The 20172-nt window shown below is 42.5% G+C and overlaps 2 protein-coding genes and 1 long non-coding RNA gene across 5 annotated transcripts; all 3 read right to left on the bottom strand.

The window, feature by feature from the left end:
* Positions 1-2188: 2188 nt before the first annotated feature.
* Positions 2189-4781, bottom strand: LOC122129797 (galactose-specific lectin nattectin-like). Of its 2 annotated transcripts, XM_042704519.1 has the most exons (8): positions 4668-4781; positions 4525-4581; positions 4252-4329; positions 3720-3767; positions 3199-3284; positions 2911-3033; positions 2639-2750; positions 2189-2324 (listed from the first exon to the last, which is right to left on the bottom strand). In XM_042704519.1, the coding sequence occupies exons 1-8, from the start codon at positions 4720-4722 to the stop codon at positions 2263-2265; spliced, it is 621 nt and encodes a 206-aa protein (XP_042560453.1). In that variant the 5' UTR covers positions 4723-4781; the 3' UTR covers positions 2189-2262. The 2 variants fall into 2 exon arrangements, 1 of the variants encoding a protein (XP_042560453.1); XR_006151796.1 differs by lacking the exons at positions 4525-4581; positions 4668-4781 and adding an exon at positions 4450-4488.
* Positions 4782-7415: 2634 nt separating this feature from the next.
* On the bottom strand, positions 7416-10012 carry LOC122129796 (galactose-specific lectin nattectin-like). Of its 2 annotated transcripts, XM_042704518.1 has the most exons (8): positions 9899-10012; positions 9756-9812; positions 9483-9560; positions 8947-8994; positions 8426-8511; positions 8138-8260; positions 7866-7977; positions 7416-7551 (listed from the first exon to the last, which is right to left on the bottom strand). In XM_042704518.1, exons 1-8 carry the CDS (start codon positions 9951-9953, stop codon positions 7490-7492), a joined length of 621 nt encoding a protein of 206 aa, XP_042560452.1. In that variant the 5' UTR covers positions 9954-10012; the 3' UTR covers positions 7416-7489. The 2 variants fall into 2 exon arrangements, 1 of the variants encoding a protein (XP_042560452.1); XR_006151795.1 differs by lacking the exons at positions 9756-9812; positions 9899-10012 and adding an exon at positions 9681-9719.
* A 4303-nt stretch (positions 10013-14315) lies between these two features.
* On the bottom strand, positions 14316-16610 carry LOC122129795. The gene is made up of 7 exons (XR_006151794.1): positions 16572-16610; positions 16374-16451; positions 15841-15888; positions 15320-15405; positions 15032-15154; positions 14760-14871; positions 14316-14451 (listed from the first exon to the last, which is right to left on the bottom strand). It is a non-coding gene; the product is annotated as an uncharacterized LOC122129795 (long non-coding RNA).
* Between the last annotated feature and the right edge of the window lie 3562 nt (positions 16611-20172).

Below are 20172 nucleotides of genomic sequence, written 5' to 3'. Positions count from 1 at the left end.
GCAACTATGTCATGTGCATTTTCAGACGCTTTTTTAGCAGCGTTTTCTGAAGAGCCATTTTCAAATTGCTATACCTAGAAAAGTATTTAAGCTAGCTCCTTCAAACTTTCTAGGCTTAAAATCTGATACCATAACTTGAAGAATATGGACTTCCAAGGGTGTGGCTTGGGTATATCGGAGTATTCAGGGTGCTTTAATTTGCGCGAAAATTCTACTCTACGCTCTGTTGCAGCATCTTTGAAGGCCAGTGGAAAGCTCAATGTTAAAGCTAGAGACTTGATATTATACACAGACCTTTCTATGTATGCTCTGTATATTGTATTGAAAAAACTGAGAGAAGAAAACAGAGAGACCTGCATAATTGAACATTATGAAACATCAAATTAAAGTTCATCATTTTGGCCCAAATATTGCAAATAATTTGATCTCTTTCATAAAAGATATAGCTGTTTTGATGTCACACTCCTTAAGCGAATATGTACGTCCAGTTGTAGTGGTAGGAACTTCTATCTTAGAAATGCTGCACCCAGCACAAATCTTCTCTCCTGGGCCAGAATAAACTTTTTGCTGGACCGCGAGGATGCATGAATTGTATAAGAACATCTTGCTGGGCTTCAGATGCCTCCCTGATACTTCCAACCCACCAATGACCATCATAAACACAGGTTACATATTTGCCAGGTGTCATGTTACTGATCTGGAAGCCCTTTGAAACCTCTTCTTCCACCTCATAGTTGACACAAAATTCAGCTATTCCAGACACTGGAATAATATTTACTACAGATACTATTAAACATTAATCAAAGCATTTTGTGCAGTTTAAGCTCGGTGTCATAAACGTACCTTTTGTTACCATTTGAATATGCTTCCATAGGCCATTGAATGCTGGGCGTGTACAAAAATCCCATATTTAAAAAAAATAATCACAAATGTTTGATATGTTAAGAACAAATATCTAATCTTTCCAAAACAATTAGTTTCATGTTGATAAATGCTGTCATTTTTTTGCTATAGCATGCCAAAAATTGCACAAAATGGGTTTTCATCCATTTTCAAGCTTTAATATCTTCCAGACCATTCATCACATAGGGAAAGTTTCTCCCATTTGTCCGCCAACTTCTTCCGGCCTCTCTCGCCCTTGTTAGCAAGCAGCACTCTGTCGCCGCACACAATCTGGCCACCCTTCACTTGCCGGTTGTAGACTCGAGCTTGGTGTCTGCTCTCTGCTTGTATTCTTTTCAACGAGAAGCATTGCCTCACGGAGGCACGCGGCCAAACACGAGGTAGAAATGGGGCAAAGCCGGTTGTTTCGACCCTGGTCAGAGTGAATGCGCTCAGGAAAGCCGTAGAAGCAAAAAAAAAAAAAAAAAAGTCCCATAACTTCTGAGCAACATTCGCCGTCTGGTCTGAGCAGCAGAATGCGTGGGACAGCTTTGTGTAGTGGTCGGTCACCACGAAGACGTTCATTGCCCTGCCCTTTGCCTCTTCTTCTGCAGTCCAAAAATCGATGCAAACAAGTTCTAGGGGCGCAGTTGTCTTTACGTTCTCTAGAGGAGCTCGGCCGTCAGGCTCTGGCGTTTTGCTCATCACACACACCTGGTGCAGCACTTCACATGGGTGGGCCACATCACGCTCCATGTTTGCCCAGTAAAACCTCTGTTTGACCAGGTGCATTGTTCGAAGCTGACCCTGGTGACCAGCATCTTCATGGCAGCCTCGCAAGACATCTGACCGTAGAGACTGAGGCGCAACGTACTGAAATCTCTTACCAGTAGCTAGATCTTTAGACACTCTGAATAAGATTTCTTCTTCTTTTAAAGACAACTTCTCCCACTGCTTTAAAAGTTTCAGTGTGCTCCAGTTCTCCTGTGCCCGCTCACGCCTGGAAGGCCGTCGTTTCCGCCCAACATGAAAATGACACGGGCAAGGGCAGCATCACGCTGTCTGTCCTGGAGCTCACGGGCCGAAAAAGGCGGCAAAGCACTCTGGCCTATGTCAGCTAGACTCTGTAATCCTCCGAACTCTGAGGAGAGCCACTCAGTTCAACATGCATATCCCCTAGAGGTCACTATTTCCCCAACAGCATGACATATGCACATGCTCAGTATGATAAAATAGCACAAAAAGGATGCAAGTGGAAGAAACCAAATCTTCACTGTTACATATGGAAAAACACCAAATCCAGAGGTTGCTTTTTAATGATGCGTTTATTGATTAGTTATGTGACAGTGAAAGTCTGTAAACTCCACACGAGATGCTTTACTACTTGGCACACACAAACGAGAAACGACTGTGGCAGGGAGAATCATTCCAAACGCCACCAGCTGGAGGAGAAGACAATAGTTCAGTCAAACACAGATCACAGATTCCAAACTGTAAACCACATCAACACGTTAGATTACAGAAAAAAAAGTAAAGTCTTTGACAAGTGGTAGCCATTTTGCCAGAGTAGGTTTAGTAATTCCTAATGTATAGCGAAGAGCATAGAATGGCTACGTTGTACAAACCACAATGTATACAGGCCTAGATAGAACACTGAAAGGTTAATGCTTTTGAGAGATGATTGGAGATGGAGTCCCGAAAATGGACAAACAGACTATATTCTGAGCTGATAATGGTGACAAGTGCGTTGAAGTACCATTGTAGTTGGTGTTGATGCAGTGTTCATTTCCACCATGGTTATTGGGCTCCCATGCATGCCAATTGGAATAGTCAAATGCACTTCCATCAGTCCAGTACCATACAAAACCCTGCATACAGAACAAAAGCACGTTAATCTTTACCTCAAAAACCCACATTAACTACGTGTTTACCCTTTCAATCAGAGATTTTTAAAAGACACTGTAAAAGTCGGTAGACAACAATCCACCATCTACTGTACATGACATCAGACAGACTGCAATAAGTTACCTCAGAGGATCCCCCGCCCCCAATCCAAGCCCCGTCACGGTTCCCTGACAACTCCCCCACAAGACGTGCTTCCTTAATGTTGTGGATGGATGCAAGATTCCCTCCGTTTTTCACACAGTACCCCTGAAGGTAAACAGAGAATTAAGATCATGATCAGAAAGGCAAAAGAAACATTTCATTAAATTGAACTGAAATTAAGAGCTGTGGCAGATTGTTAAATCAATCCACACAATGTTCATTCATGCTCATCAAGTTGGCACTTTAAATCAGTAATATTCCATTACTCACCTCTGCCTCAGACCAAGGTAGGCTGGTGGAGAAAAACCTAAAGCAACGATGTGCATGACGGGTCCATCCCTGTTCACATGGGGCCTCTTTCAGCAGAAAACAGAAAAGTAAGCCAGATCCAATGATAGTATATTCTCTCTAAAGTAGAGAAGATAAAGTATGCTGAACTGGTAGAGGAAGCGGGGCAACAAGGTTGGTAAGCACACGAGGATGGTCACTCAAAGGAGCTGTCTGAGGCTGCTGAAAGGGGCGAGCCAGTGGTTGTTGCTGAGACGCTAGTAGACTACTTGGGGTCGTGAATGAACCTGAACTAAAACAGAGATAATCTTGGTGTATCTGTTGTTGTCTCTGGAAGTGGCAGGTGTTCTAACCCATCATGAATATGGAGGGGGTGGGTCTGGGATGCCAGACATCACAGTTGAGCCTTCTGGAAGTGTCATCACAATAACTCCAACAGACCTTACGATACTATATGTAACAAAGTTTTGATCCAGGCAACAGGTGATTTTAGGCCAACCCACCTGAAGAATCAGACAGCTGCTCCTCAGTTTCACCATCAGTCGTGGCCTCTGGAGGATGGAGAGAGAGAGAGAGAGAGAGACACCATGGTCAGTGTGACACTTTTTTTTCCCCATGATAAAATACTTCTCAAAGCATGTTGACTGTTGCCTTATATTCATGCATTCTTAGCCAATTCACTTTCACAACATCCTCTACAACCAAAAAGAAGAAAACATCCATTAACTTCAACCAAACAGACATTTGTGACTACAGGTCTAGATTTGTTGGAGACCTGCCAGGCTACATTTTTAAACATTAACAAGTGACCATGCCAAACCACAACACTCAAAGTTCCTAGACCCTTGCTCTGCATCAGAATCCTTGTGAATTCATTTTTAAGAGCAAACAGTTTGAACCATCCAAGTGGTTCCTTGTATAATCATAACTCCCTTACCAGTAGTTCCAGTTTGGGCAGATTCAGTCTGGACTTCAGGAGTTGGGGTGGCAGCCATTTAAAAGGTCTGAAAATCAGAAATGTAGCTATGCCCTTACCAGTAGCTCCAGCAGATGTAGTTTGGTTTGGGGGATTTGGTGTTGGGGTGGAAACCACAGCATCTTCACTTGCGCCATCTTGGGATTCCACATGAGTGAGGGGGCCAGAGAGAAGCCAAGGGACAGACTTACACATTTTATACAGAAAACAAACTGGCAGAAAACCACACACACAAAAACTAAAAAGAAACACCCTACCAGTAACTTCAGTTTGTGCAGAAGTTGTCTGGTTGTGGGGATCGGGTGTTGTGGTGACAACAACCACATCATCACCTTGGCGGTCAACTGCAGAGGCCTTAAAGTTCACATCTCTCTTCTGAAAACAGAATGCTGTTCAAAAGAAAACAAAACGAGTGACTATTTCAGACAGGATTTCAAGACAAAATGCAACTAACAGAAACGAGGAGAAAACTTACCATTACAGACACACGCAATGAGGAAACACACAGCTACCTTTGCAAAAGAAGCCATGTTTACCAATCAATAAACAACAACGGAAGGGATAACTCCACGGAAACATTAACGCAGTCTTATAAAGGCACGACGCCCTCGTTCTCGTTTCAATTATAATTAGGGTCATGTGAGTTACAGGTGTGCATCGTTTAGTAAGGCAGCCTAATCCAGCGCAACCGTGTGAGTGTGCCGTAACAGCGAAGCATAGCCGAATGAGGGCATGGTTTCGCTTATTATCTTTCAAAGCACCTGTTTATCACCATCAATTTGGCTTCATTTTCAGTCAAAGAATGTTTGGCCTCTGTCGGCAATGACCGCTTAAGAGGTTTCTTATCCATTGCGTTGTTGCCTGAAATGTGTATTGGATAAGTCATTCCATGTCAAGTGTGACAATGGCTCCCACTCGACCGTCTCAGATTTGGCTGAAAAAAATCAAGGTTGTTCATACACTTCTTCATAGGTATAGTCCCAAATATTAGCTCTCTACTCCCAATAGTTTTGTCACAAAAAGATGTTTTAGCAACTATGTCATGTGCATTTTCAGACGCTTTTTTAGCAGCGTTTTCTGAAGAGCCATTTTCAAATTGCTATACCTAGAAAAGTATTTAAGCTAGCTCCTTCAAACTTTCTAGGCTTAAAATCTGATACCATAACTTGAAGAATATGGACTTCCAAGGGTGTGGCTTGGGTATATCGGAGTATTCAGGGTGCTTTAATTTGCGCGAAAATTCTACTCTACGCTCTGTTGCAGCATCTTTGAAGGCCAGTGGAAAGCTCAATGTTAAAGCTAGAGACTTGATATTATACACAGACCTTTCTATGTATGCTCTGTATATTGTATTGAAAAAACTGAGAGAAGAAAACAGAGAGACCTGCATAATTGAACATTATGAAACATCAAATTAAAGTTCATCATTTTGGCCCAAATATTGCAAATAATTTGATCTCTTTCATAAAAGATATAGCTGTTTTGATGTCACACTCCTTAAGCGAATATGTACGTCCAGTTGTAGTGGTAGGAACTTCTATCTTAGAAATGCTGCACCCAGCACAAATCTTCTCTCCTGGGCCAGAATAAACTTTTTGCTGGACCGCGAGGATGCATGAATTGTATAAGAACATCTTGCTGGGCTTCAGATGCCTCCCTGATACTTCCAACCCACCAATGACCATCATAAACACAGGTTACATATTTGCCAGGTGTCATGTTACTGATCTGGAAGCCCTTTGAAACCTCTTCTTCCACCTCATAGTTGACACAAAATTCAGCTATTCCAGACACTGGAATAATATTTACTACAGATACTATTAAACATTAATCAAAGCATTTTGTGCAGTTTAAGCTCGGTGTCATAAACGTACCTTTTGTTACCATTTGAATATGCTTCCATAGGCCATTGAATGCTGGGCGTGTACAAAAATCCCATATTTTAAAAAAATAAATCACAAATGTTTGATATGTTAAGAACAAATATCTAATCTTTCCAAAACAATTAGTTTCATGTTGATAAATGCTGTCATTTTTTTGCTATAGCATGCCAAAAATTGCACAAAATGGGTTTTCATCCATTTTCAAGCTTTAATATCTTCCAGACCATTCATCACATAGGGAAAGTTTCTCCCATTTGTCCGCCAACTTCTTCCGGCCTCTCTCGCCCTTGTTAGCAAGCAGCACTCTGTCGCCGCACACAATCTGGCCACCCTTCACTTGCCGGTTGTAGACTCGAGCTTGGTGTCTGCTCTCTGCTTGTATTCTTTTCAACGAGAAGCATTGCCTCACGGAGGCACGCGGCCAAACACGAGGTAGAAATGGGGCAAAGCCGGTTGTTTCGACCCTGGTCAGAGTGAATGCGCTCAGGAAAGCCGTAGAAGCAAAAAAAAAAAAAAAAAAAAAGTCCCATAACTTCTGAGCAACATTCGCCGTCTGGTCTGAGCAGCAGAATGCGTGGGACAGCTTTGTGTAGTGGTCGGTCACCACGAAGACGTTCATTGCCCTGCCCTTTGCCTCTTCTTCTGCAGTCCAAAAATCGATGCAAACAAGTTCTAGGGGCGCAGTTGTCTTTACGTTCTCTAGAGGAGCTCGGCCGTCAGGCTCTGGCGTTTTGCTCATCACACACACCTGGTGCAGCACTTCACATGGGTGGGCCACATCACGCTCCATGTTTGCCCAGTAAAACCTCTGTTTGACCAGGTGCATTGTTCGAAGCTGACCCTGGTGACCAGCATCTTCATGGCAGCCTCGCAAGACATCTGACCGTAGAGACTGAGGCGCAACGTACTGAAATCTCTTACCAGTAGCTAGATCTTTAGACACTCTGAATAAGATTTCTTCTTCTTTTAAAGACAACTTCTCCCACTGCTTTAAAAGTTTCAGTGTGCTCCAGTTCTCCTGTGCCCGCTCACGCCTGGAAGGCCGTCGTTTCCGCCCAACATGAAAATGACACGGGCAAGGGCAGCATCACGCTGTCTGTCCTGGAGCTCACGGGCCGAAAAAGGCGGCAAAGCACTCTGGCCTATGTCAGCTAGACTCTGTAATCCTCCGAACTCTGAGGAGAGCCACTCAGTTCAACATGCATATCCCCTAGAGGTCACTATTTCCCCAACAGCATGACATATGCACATGCTCAGTATGATAAAATAGCACAAAAAGGATGCAAGTGGAAGAAACCAAATCTTCACTGTTACATATGGAAAAACACCAAATCCAGAGGTTGCTTTTTAATGATGCGTTTATTGATTAGTTATGTGACAGTGAAAGTCTGTAAACTCCACACGAGATGCTTTACTACTTGGCACACACAAACGAGAAACGACTGTGGCAGGGAGAATCATTCCAAACGCCACCAGCTGGAGGAGAAGACAATAGTTCAGTCAAACACAGATCACAGATTCCAAACTGTAAACCACATCAACACGTTAGATTACAGAAAAAAAAGTAAAGTCTTTGACAAGTGGTAGCCATTTTGCCAGAGTAGGTTTAGTAATTCCTAATGTATAGCGAAGAGCATAGAATGGCTACGTTGTACAAACCACAATGTATACAGGCCTAGATAGAACACTGAAAGGTTAATGCTTTTGAGAGATGATTGGAGATGGAGTCCCGAAAATGGACAAACAGACTATATTCTGAGCTGATAATGGTGACAAGTGCGTTGAAGTACCATTGTAGTTGGTGTTGATGCAGTGTTCATTTCCACCATGGTTATTGGGCTCCCATGCATGCCAATTGGAATAGTCAAATGCACTTCCATCAGTCCAGTACCATACAAAACCCTGCATACAGAACAAAAGCACGTTAATCTTTACCTCAAAAACCCACATTAACTACGTGTTTACCCTTTCAATCAGAGATTTTTAAAAGACACTGTAAAAGTCGGTAGACAACAATCCACCATCTACTGTACATGACATCAGACAGACTGCAATAAGTTACCTCAGAGGATCCCCCGCCCCCAATCCAAGCCCCGTCACGGTTCCCTGACAACTCCCCCACAAGACGTGCTTCCTTAATGTTGTGGATGGATGCAAGATTCCCTCCGTTTTTCACACAGTACCCCTGAAGGTAAACAGAGAATTAAGATCATGATCAGAAAGGCAAAAGAAACATTTCATTAAATTGAACTGAAATTAAGAGCTGTGGCAGATTGTTAAATCAATCCACACAATGTTCATTCATGCTCATCAAGTTGGCACTTTAAATCAGTAATATTCCATTACTCACCTCTGCCTCAGACCAAGGTAGGCTGGTGGAGAAAAACCTAAAGCAACGATGTGCATGACGGGTCCATCCCTGTTCACATGGGGCCTCTTTCAGCAGAAAACAGAAAAGTAAGCCAGATCCAATGATAGTATATTCTCTCTAAAGTAGAGAAGATAAAGTATGCTGAACTGGTAGAGGAAGCGGGGCAACAAGGTTGGTAAGCACACGAGGATGGTCACTCAAAGGAGCTGTCTGAGGCTGCTGAAAGGGGCGAGCCAGTGGTTGTTGCTGAGACGCTAGTAGACTACTTGGGGTCGTGAATGAACCTGAACTAAAACAGAGATAATCTTGGTGTATCTGTTGTTGTCTCTGGAAGTGGCAGGTGTTCTAACCCATCATGAATATGGAGGGGGTGGGTCTGGGATGCCAGACATCACAGTTGAGCCTTCTGGAAGTGTCATCACAATAACTCCAACAGACCTTACGATACTATATGTAACAAAGTTTTGATCCAGGCAACAGGTGATTTTAGGCCAACCCACCTGAAGAATCAGACAGCTGCTCCTCAGTTTCACCATCAGTCGTGGCCTCTGGAGGATGGAGAGAGAGAGAGAGAGAGAGAGAGACACCATGGTCAGTGTGACACTTTTTTTTCCCCATGATAAAATACTTCTCAAAGCATGTTGACTGTTGCCTTATATTCATGCATTCTTAGCCAATTCACTTTCACAACATCCTCTACAACCAAAAAGAAGAAAACATCCATTAACTTCAACCAAACAGACATTTGTGACTACAGGTCTAGATTTGTTGGAGACCTGCCAGGCTACATTTTTAAACATTAACAAGTGACCATGCCAAACCACAACACTCAAAGTTCCTAGACCCTTGCTCTGCATCAGAATCCTTGTGAATTCATTTTTAAGAGCAAACAGTTTGAACCATCCAAGTGGTTCCTTGTATAATCATAACTCCCTTACCAGTAGTTCCAGTTTGGGCAGATTCAGTCTGGACTTCAGGAGTTGGGGTGGCAGCCATTTAAAAGGTCTGAAAATCAGAAATGTAGCTATGCCCTTACCAGTAGCTCCAGCAGATGTAGTTTGGTTTGGGGGATTTGGTGTTGGGGTGGAAACCACAGCATCTTCACTTGCGCCATCTTGGGATTCCACATGAGTGAGGGGGCCAGAGAGAAGCCAAGGGACAGACTTACACATTTTATACAGAAAACAAACTGGCAGAAAACCACACACACAAAAACTAAAAAGAAACACCCTACCAGTAACTTCAGTTTGTGCAGAAGTTGTCTGGTTGTGGGGATCGGGTGTTGTGGTGACAACAACCACATCATCACCTTGGCGGTCAACTGCAGAGGCCTTAAAGTTCACATCTCTCTTCTGAAAACAGAATGCTGTTCAAAAGAAAACAAAACGAGTGACTATTTCAGACAGGATTTCAAGACAAAATGCAACTAACAGAAACGAGGAGAAAACTTACCATTACAGACACACGCAATGAGGAAACACACAGCTACCTTTGCAAAAGAAGCCATGTTTACCAATCAATAAACAACAACGGAAGGGATAACTCCACGGAAACATTAACGCAGTCTTATAAAGGCACGACGCCCTCGTTCTCGTTTCAATTATAATTAGGGTCATGTGAGTTACAGGTGTGCATCGTTTAGTAAGGCAGCCTAATCCAGCGCAACCGTGTGAGTGTGCCGTAACAGCGAAGCATAGCCGAATGAGGGCATGGTTTCGCTTATTATCTTTCAAAGCACCTGTTTATCACCATCAATTTGGCTTCATTTTCAGTCAAAGAATGTTTGGCCTCTGTCGGCAATGACCGCTTAAGAGGTTTCTTATCCATTGCGTTGTTGCCTGAAATGTGTATTGGATAAGTCATTCCATGTCAAGTGTGACAATGGCTCCCACTCGACCGTCTCAGATTTGGCTGAAAAAAATCAAGGTTGTTCATACACTTCTTCATAGGTATAGTCCCAAATATTAGCTCTCTACTCCCAATAGTTTTGTCACAAAAAGATGTTTTAGCAACTATGTCATGTGCATTTTCAGACGCTTTTTTAGCAGCGTTTTCTGAAGAGCCATTTTCAAATTGCTATACCTAGAAAAGTGTTTAAGCTAGCTCCTTCAAACTTTCTAGGCTTAAAATCTGATACCATAACTTGAAGAATATGGACTTCCAAGGGTGTGGCTTGGGCAGGGGCGGACTGGGGGAAAAAAGTGGCCCGGGAGTTACTGTCAGACCGGCCCACCCAATACACAGCGAGTTGCCCACTCAATGCATCGCACGTATCGACCAGTCGGTCACCTATTTTGAAAATTACCCACACACTTAACATTATTTTGGATGATTACAAAGAGATTACATCATATATGTTTTGTTTAATAACATTTGGATCCACCAATTTGACTGGATGGACACTGGCTATTGTACTGGCTATTGTAACACTCCAAGGTAGGTATAGTTTTCTAGATGAATATGCTTAACTCTGGGCTAGTATCAGATGGTTATATTTATAACTACAGAGCCTTAAGGAATGAATGTCAGCAGAGAAAGACCACACAATAAAGAAACTGGAATCAGAGGGTAGAATTAGTAGGAACCAGTCTCGGCTCCTGGAAAAAATTCTCAGGGGGGGGGGATATTTTTGATAATGATTAAGGCGACCCATTCATAGTTACATTAAGCAAGACAATTGTATCAATTTGTTGTTAGCTGATTAACTCATACAGTAATACCTTGTTGTCCACTAGATGGCAGCACACAACATAAATATTTCCCCTCTACCTACATAGCTAGAGTAGCTAGTTACAGGTGGAAAGTTATGAAAGAAAGTTGCATCCAGGAGCCTTCATAAGCAAACATGATGTGGCTCCACATTAAAATATCCCACTTTTTCATTATCCACATGTCTCAAAAGTTGTTTGATGTAACATAGCTTAACAGGACACATGATATGTCCAATAACAACATAAAGAAGGGGGCAACATATAAGTCAAAACCAACTACAGTGGGGAAAATAAGTATTTGAACCCCTGCCGATTTCGCAAGTTTGACCACTTCAAAGAAATGTGTGATCTATAATTGTAATAGTAGGTGTATTTTAACAGTGAGAAACAGAATATCAACAAACAAATCCAGAAAACTGCATTTTATAACATTTATGACTTTATTTGTATTTGATGCAGAAAATAATTATTTATACTATGTCTATCAGTATACTATGTCTATGGTTGCCTGAGTGACTGTTGGCTGATTCGACAATGACATGCAGAGGCAGATCAGACGGTCTAGTGGTAGAATCCGACAGAAAAAAACAACTCCTTTTCCCGTAGGCAGTGCGTCGCCCCAATCGCCCTTATGGACAAGCCGCCCACTATATTGTAGAAATGAACAGTACAGAATATACGATGGGGTGTGAACATCAGTGGTATCAGCAGTGTTGCATGCTGGGTGTGTGATTGTGTGTGTGTGTGTGTGTGTGTATGTAGGGGTGTCTGAGAGCGAGTGATGCAAGTGTTGAGTAGGCTAGAGCGATTGACATTTAATAACGCCTAAAACAAAGTTAGACTTACGGAAGACATTAGATGAGTAAAGAAGACACTTCAGAATAGTTTCGAAAACTAAGCACCATGAGTGTGAATACAGATTGCAAGGAGTAGTATAAAATCCAGTTAGTGAAATTAAGCAGTTCTTGGAAATAGAGTCAATAATATGTGTTCTGTGTAGCATAGAATAACGTAGGTGCCGGCGATGTTAGAGGGAAGGGCCGTTTGGTGAGCGGAGTGGGCCGGTATTTTGGACCATCCCAACCCTGTCAGCCCACCGGGGATTCCCCCGGTATCCCCGATGGCCAGTCCACCCCAGGGCTTGGGTATATCGGAGTATTCAGGGTGCTTTAATTTGCGCGAAAATTGTACTCTACGCTCTGTTGCAGCATCTTTGAAGGCCAGTGGAAAGCTCAATGTTAAAGCTAGAGACTTGATATTATACACAGACCTTTCTATGTATGCTCTGTATATTGTATTGAAATAACTGAGAGAAGAAAACAGAGAGACCTGCATAATTGAACATTATGAAACATCAAATTAAAGTTCATCATTTTGGCCCAAATATTGCAAATAATTTGATCTCTTTCATAAAAGATATAGCTGTTTTGATGTCACACTCCTTAAGCGAATATGTACGTCCAGTTGTAGTGGTAGGAACTTCTATCTTAGAAATGCTGCACCCAGCACAAATCTTCTCTCCTGGGCCAGAATAAACTTTTTGCTGGACCGCGAGGATGCATGAATTGTATAAGAACATCTTGCTGGGCTTCAGATGCCTCCCTGATACTTCCAACCCACCAATGACCATCATAAACACAGGTTACATATTTGCCAGGTGTCATGTTACTGATCTGGAAGCCCTTTGAAACCTCTTCTTCCACCTCATAGTTGACACAAAATTCAGCTATTCCAGACACTGGAATAATATTTACTACAGATACTATTAAACATTAATCAAAGCATTTTGTGCAGTTTAAGCTCGGTGTCATAAACGTACCTTTTGTTACCATTTGAATATGCTTCCATAGGCCATTGAATGCTGGGCGTGTACAAAAATCCCATATTTTAAAAAAATAATCACAAATGTTTGATATGTTAAGAACAAATATCTAATCTTTCCAAAAAATTAGTTTCATGTTGATAAATGCTGTCATTTTTTTGCTATAGCATGCCAAAAATTGCACAAAATGGGTTTTCATCCATTTTCAAGCTTTAATATCTTCCAGACCATTCATCACATAGGGAAAGTTTCTCCCATTTGTCCGCCAACTTCTTCCGGCCTCTCTCGCCCTTGTTAGCAAGCAGCACTCTGTCGCCGCACACAATCTGGCCACCCTTCACTTGCCGGTTGTAGACTCGAGCTTGGTGTCTGCTCTCTGCTTGTATTCTTTTCAACGAGAAGCATTGCCTCACGGAGGCACGCGGCCAAACACGAGGTAGAAATGGGGCAAAGCCGGTTGTTTCGACCCTGGTCAGAGTGAATGCGCTCAGGAAAGCCGTAGAAGCAAAAAAAAAAAAAGTCCCATAACTTCTGAGCAACATTCGCCGTCTGGTCTGAGCAGCAGAATGCGTGGGACAGCTTTGTGTAGTGGTCGGTCACCACGAAGACGTTCATTGCCCTGCCCTTTGCCTCTTCTTCTGCAGTCCAAAAATCGATGCAAACAAGTTCTAGGGGCGCAGTTGTCTTTACGTTCTCTAGAGGAGCTCGGCCGTCAGGCTCTGGCGTTTTGCTCATCACACACACCTGGTGCAGCACTTCACATGGGTGGGCCACATCACGCTCCATGTTTGCCCAGTAAAACCTCGGTTTGACCAGGTGCATTGTTCGAAGCTGACCCTGGTGACCAGCATCTTCATGGCAGCCTCGCAAGACATCTGACCGTAGAGACTGAGGCGCAACGTACTGAAATCTCTTACCAGTAGCTAGATCTTTAGACACTCTGAATAAGATTTCTTCTTCTTTTAAAGACAACTTCTCCCACTGCTTTAAAAGTTTCAGTGTGCTCCAGTTCTCCTGTGCCCGCTCACGCCTGGAAGGCCGTCGTTTCCACCCAACATGAAAATGACACGGGCAAGGGCAGCATCACGCTGTCTGTCCTGGAGCTCACGGGCCGAAAAAGGCGGCAAAGCACTCTGGCCTATGTCAGCTAGACTCTGTAATCCTCCGAACTCTGAGGAGAGCCACTCAGTTCAACATGCATATCCCCTAGAGGTCACTATTTCCCCAACAGCATGACATATGCACATGCTCAGTATGATAAAATAGCACAAAAAGGATGCAAGTGGAAGAAACCAAATCTTCACTGTTACATATGGAAAAACACCAAATCCAGAGGTTGCTTTTTAATGATGCGTTTATTGATTAGTTATGTGACAGTGAAAGTCTGTAAACTCCACACGAGATGCTTTACTACTTGGCACACACAAACGAGAAACGACTGTGGCAGGGAGAATCATTCCAAACGCCACCAGCTGGAGGAGAAGACAATAGTTCAGTCAAACACAGATCCCAAACTGTAAACCACATCAACACGTTAGATTACAGAAAAAAAAAGTAAAGTCTTTGACAAGTGGTAGCCATTTTGCCAGAGTAGGTTTAGTAATTCCTAATGTATAGCGAAGAGCATAGAATGGCTACGTTGTACAAACCACAATGTATACAGGCCTAGATAGAACACTGAAAGGTTAATGCTTTTGAGAGATGATTGGAGATGGAGTCCCGAAAATGGACAAACAGACTATATTCTGAGCTGATAATGGTGACAAGTGCGTTGAAGTACCATTGTAGTTGGTGTTGATGCAGTGTTCATTTCCACCATGGTTATTGGGCTCCCATGCATGCCAATTGGAATAGTCAAATGCACTTCCATCAGTCCAGTACCATACAAAACCCTGCATACAGAACAAAAGCACGTTAATCTTTACCTCAAAAACCCACATTAACTACGTGTTTACCCTTTCAATCAGAGATTTTTAAAAGACACTGTAAAAGTCGGTAGACAACAATCCACCATCTACTGTACATGACATCAGACAGACTGCAATAAGTTACCTCAGAGGATCCCCCGCCCCCAATCCAAGCCCCGTCACGGTTCCCTGACAACTCCCCCACAAGACGTGCTTCCTTAATGTTGTGGATGGATGCAAGATTCCCTCCGTTTTTCACACAGTACCCCTGAAGGTAAACAGAGAATTAAGATCATGATCAGAAAGGCAAAAGAAACATTTCATTAAATTGAACTGAAATTAAGAGCTGTGGCAGATTGTTAAATCAATCCACACAATGTTCATTCATGCTCATCAAGTTGGCACTTTAAATCAGTAATATTCCATTACTCACCTCTGCCTCAGACCAAGGTAGGCTGGTGGAGAAAAACCTAAAGCAACGATGTGCATGACGGGTCCATCCCTGTTCACATGGGGCCTCTTTCAGCAGAAAACAGAAAAGTAAGCCAGATCCAATGATAGTATATTCTCTCTAAAGTAGAGAAGATAAAGTATGCTGAACTGGTAGAGGAAGCGGGGCAACAAGGTTGGTAAGCACACGAGGATGGTCACTCAAAGGAGCTGTCTGAGGCTGCTGAAAGGGGCGAGCCAGTGGTTGTTGCTGAGACGCTAGTAGACTACTTGGGGTCGTGAATGAACCTGAACTAAAACAGAGATAATCTTGGTGTATCTGTTGTTGTCTCTGGAAGTGGCAGGTGTTCTAACCCATCATGAATATGGAGGGGGTGGGTCTGGGATGCCAGACATCACAGTTGAGCCTTCTGGAAGTGTCATCACAATAACTCCAACAGACCTTACGATACTATATGTAACAAAGTTTTGATCCAGGCAACAGGTGATTTTAGGCCAACCCACCTGAAGAATCAGACAGCTGCTCCTCAGTTTCACCATCAGTCGTGGCCTCTGGAGGATGGAGAGAGAGAGAGAGAGAGAGAGACACCATGGTCAGTGTGACACTTTTTTTTCCCATGATAAAATACTTCTCAAAGCATGTTGACTGTTGCCTTATATTCATGCATTCTTAGCCAATTCACTTTCACAACATCCTCTACAACCAAAAAGAAGAAAACATCCATTAACTTCAACCAAACAGACATTTGTGACTACAGGTCTAGATTTGTTGGAGACCTGCCAGGCTACATTTTTAAACATTAACAAGTGACCATGCCAAACCACAACACTCAAAGTTCCTAGACCCTTGCTCTGCATCAGAATCCTTGTGAATTCATTTTTAAGAGCAAACAGTTTGAACCATCCAAGTGGTTCCTTGTATAATCATAACTCCCTTACCAGTAGTTCCAGTTTGGGCAGATTCAGTCTGGACTTCAGGAGTTGGGGTGGCAGCCATTTAAAAGGTCTGAAAATCAGAAATGTAGCTATGCCCTTACCAGTAGCTCCAGCAGATGTAGTTTGGTTTGGGGGATTTGGTGTTGGGGTGGAAACCACAGCATCTTCACTTGCGCCATCTTGGGATTCCACATGAGTGAGGGGGCCAGAGAGAAGCCAAGGGACAGACTTACACATTTTATACAGAAAACAAACTGGCAGAAAACCACACACACAAAAACTAAAAAGAAACACCCTACCAGTAACTTCAGTTTGTGCAGAAGTTGTCTGGTTGTGGGGATCGGGTGTTGTGGTGACAACAACCACATCATCACCTTGGCGGTCAACTGCAGAGGCCTTAAAGTTCACATCTCTCTTCTGAAAACAGAATGCTGTTCAAAAGAAAACAAAACGAGTGACTATTTCAGACAGGATTTCAAGACAAAATGCAACTAACAGAAACGAGGAGAAAACTTACCATTACAGACACACGCAATGAGGAAACACACAGCTACCTTTGCAAAAGAAGCCATGTTTACCAATCAATAAACAACAACGGAAGGGATAACTCCACGGAAACATTAACGCAGTCTTATAAAGGCACGACGCCCTCGTTCTCGTTTCAATTATAATTAGGGTCATGTGAGTTACAGGTGTGCATCGTTTAGTAAGGCAGCCTAATCCAGCGCAACCGTGTGAGTGTGCCGTAACAGCGAAGCATAGCCGAATGAGGGCATGGTTTCGCTTATTATCTTTCAAAGCACCTGTTTATCACCATCAATTTGGCTTCATTTTCAGTCAAAGAATGTTTGGCCTCTGTCGGCAATGACCGCTTAAGAGGTTTCTTATCCATTGCGTTGTTGCCTGAAATGTGTATTGGATAAGTCATTCCATGTCAAGTGTGACAATGGCTCCCACTCGACCGTCTCAGATTTGGCTGAAAAAAATCAAGGTTGTTCATACACTTCTTCATAGGTATAGTCCCAAATATTAGCTCTCTACTCCCAATAGTTTTGTCACAAAAAGATGTTTTAGCAACTATGTCATGTGCATTTTCAGACGCTTTTTTAGCAGCGTTTTCTGAAGAGCCATTTTCAAATTGCTATACCTAGAAAAGTGTTTAAGCTAGCTCCTTCAAACTTTCTAGGCTTAAAATCTGATACCATAACTTGAAGAATATGGACTTCCAAGGGTGTGGCTTGGGCAGGGGCGGACTGGGGGAAAAAAGTGGCCCGGGAGTTACTGTCAGACCGGGCCCACCCAATACACAGCGAGTTGCCCACTCAATGCATCGCACGTATCGACCAGTCGGTCACCTATTTTGAAAATTACCCACACACTTAACATTATTTTGGATGATTACAAAGAGATTACATCATATATGTTTTGTTTAATAACATTTGGATCCACCAATTTGACTGGATGGACACTGGCTATTGTACTGGCTATTGTAACACTCCAAGGTAGGTATAGTTTTCTAGATGAATATGCTTAACTCTGGGCTAGTATCAGATGGTTATATTTATAACTACAGAGCCTTAAGGAATGAATGTCAGCAGAGAAAGACCACACAATAAAGAAACTGGAATCAGAGGGTAGAATTAGTAGGAACCAGTCTCGGCTCCTGGAAAAAATTCTCAGGGGGGGGAATATTTTTGATAATGATTAAGGCGACCCATTCATAGTTACATTAAGCAAGACAATTGTATCAATTTGTTGTTAGCTGATTAACTCATACAGTAATACCTTGTTGTCCACTAGATGGCAGCACACAACATAAATATTTCCCCTCTACCTACATAGCTAGAGTAGCTAGTTACAGGTGGAAAGTTATGAAAGAAAGTTGCATCCAGGAGCCTTCATAAGCAAACATGATGTGGCTCCACATTAAAATATCCCACTTTTTCATTATCCACATGTCTCAAAAGTTGTTTGATGTAACATAGCTTAACAGGACACATGATATGTCCAATAACAACATAAAGAAGGGGGCAACATATAAGTCAAAACCAACTACAGTGGGGAAAATAAGTATTTGAACCCCTGCCGATTTCGCAAGTTTGACCACTTCAAAGAAATGTGTGATCTATAATTGTAATAGTAGGTGTATTTTAACAGTGAGAAACAGAATATCAACAAACAAATCCAGAAAACTGCATTTTATAACATTTATGACTTTATTTGTATTTGATGCAGAAAATAATTATTTATACTATGTCTATCAGTATACTATGTCTATGGTTGCCTGAGTGACTGTTGGCTGATTCGACAATGACATGCAGAGGCAGATCAGACGGTCTAGTGGTAGAATCCGACAGAAAAAAAACAACTCCTTTCCCGTAGGCAGTGCGTCGCCCCAATCGCCCTTATGGACAAGCCGCCCACTATATTGTAGAAATGAACAGTACAGAATATACGATGGGGTGTGAACATCAGTGCTTGGGTATATCGGAGTATTCAGGGTGCTTTAATTTGCGCCGAAAATTTCTACTCTACGCTCTGTTCTGTTGCAGCATCTTTGAAGGCCAGTGGAAAGCTCAATGTTAAAGCTAGAGACTTGATATTATACACAGACCTTTCTATGTATGCTCTGTATATTGTATTGAAAAAACTGAGAGAAGAAAACAGAGAGACCTGCATAATTGAACATTATGAAACATCAAATTAAAGTTCATCATTTTGGCCCAAATATTGCAAATAATTTGATCTCTTTCATAAAAGATATAGCTGTTTTGATGTCACACTCCTTAAGCGAATATGTACGTCCAGTTGTAGTGGTAGGAACTTCTATCTTAGAAATGCTGCACCCAGCACAAATCTTCTCTCCTGGGCCAGAATAAACTTTTTGCTGGACCGCGAGGATGCATGAATTGTATAAGAACATCTTGCTGGGCTTCAGATGCCTCCCTGATACTTCCAACCCACCAATGACCATCATAAACACAGGTTACATATTTGCCAGGTGTCATGTTACTGATCTGGAAGCCCTTTGAAACCTCTTCTTCCACCTCATAGTTGACACAAAATTCAGCTATTCCAGACACTGGAATAATATTTACTACAGATACTATTAAACATTAAATCAAAGCATTTTGTGCAGTTTAAGCTCGGTGTCATAAACGTACCTTTTGTTACCATTTGAATATGCTTCCATAGGCCATTGAATGCTGGGCGTGTACAAAAATCCCATATTTTAAAAAAATAATCACAAATGTTTGATATGTTAAGAACAAATATCTAATCTTTCCAAAACAATTAGTTTCATGTTGATAAATGCTGTCATTTTTTTGCTATAGCATGCCAAAAATTGCACAAAATGGGTTTTCATCCATTTTCAAGCTTTAATATCTTCCAGACCATTCATCACATAGGGAAAGTTTCTCCCATTTGTCCGCCAACTTCTTCCGGCCTCTCTCGCCCTTGTTAGCAAGCAGCACTCTGTCGCCGCACACAATCTGGCCACCCTTCACTTGCCGGTTGTAGACTCGAGCTTGGTGTCTGCTCTCTGCTTGTATTCTTTTCAACGAGACGCATTGCCTCACGGAGGCACGCGGCCAAACACGAGGTAGAAATGGGGCAAAGCCGGTTGTTTCGACCCTGGTCAGAGTGAATGCGCTCAGGAAAGCAAAAAAAAAAAAAAGTCCCATAACTTCTGAGCAACATTCGCCGTCTAGTCTGAGCAGCAGAATGCGTGGGACAGCTTTGTGTAGTGGTCGGTCACCACGAAGACGTTCATTGCCCTGCCCTTTGCCTCTTCTTCTGCAGTCCAAAAATCGATGCAAACAAGTTCTAGGGGCGCAGTTGTCTTTACGTTCTCTAGAGGAGCTCGGCCGTCAGGCTCTGGCGTTTTGCTCATCACAC

The sequence above is a fragment of the Clupea harengus genome, unplaced genomic scaffold (assembly GCF_900700415.2).
Source record: "Clupea harengus unplaced genomic scaffold, Ch_v2.0.2, whole genome shotgun sequence".
Taxonomy (NCBI): domain Eukaryota; kingdom Metazoa; phylum Chordata; class Actinopteri; order Clupeiformes; family Clupeidae; genus Clupea; species Clupea harengus.
This window is presented reverse-complemented; position numbering and strand designations above follow the sequence as displayed.

Coding starts and splice junctions, on each gene's coding strand:
- LOC122129797 (XM_042704519.1), bottom strand. CDS start 4,722: ATGGCTTCTTTTGCAAAGGTAGCTGTGTGTTTCCTCATTGCGTGTGTC. Junction 4,582..4,667: donor CATTGCGTGTGTCTGTAATG/GTAAGTTTTCTC, acceptor TCTTTTGAACAG/CATTCTGTTTTCAGAAGAGA. Junction 3,285..3,719: donor GCAGCTGTCTGATTCTTCAG/GTGGGTTGGCCT, acceptor TTCTGCTGAAAG/AGGCCCCATGTGAACAGGGA.
- LOC122129796 (XM_042704518.1), bottom strand. CDS start 9,953: ATGGCTTCTTTTGCAAAGGTAGCTGTGTGTTTCCTCATTGCGTGTGTC. Junction 8,512..8,946: donor GCAGCTGTCTGATTCTTCAG/GTGGGTTGGCCT, acceptor TTCTGCTGAAAG/AGGCCCCATGTGAACAGGGA. Junction 7,978..8,137: donor GGGGCGGGGGATCCTCTGAG/GTAACTTATTGC, acceptor TTCTGTATGCAG/GGTTTTGTATGGTACTGGAC.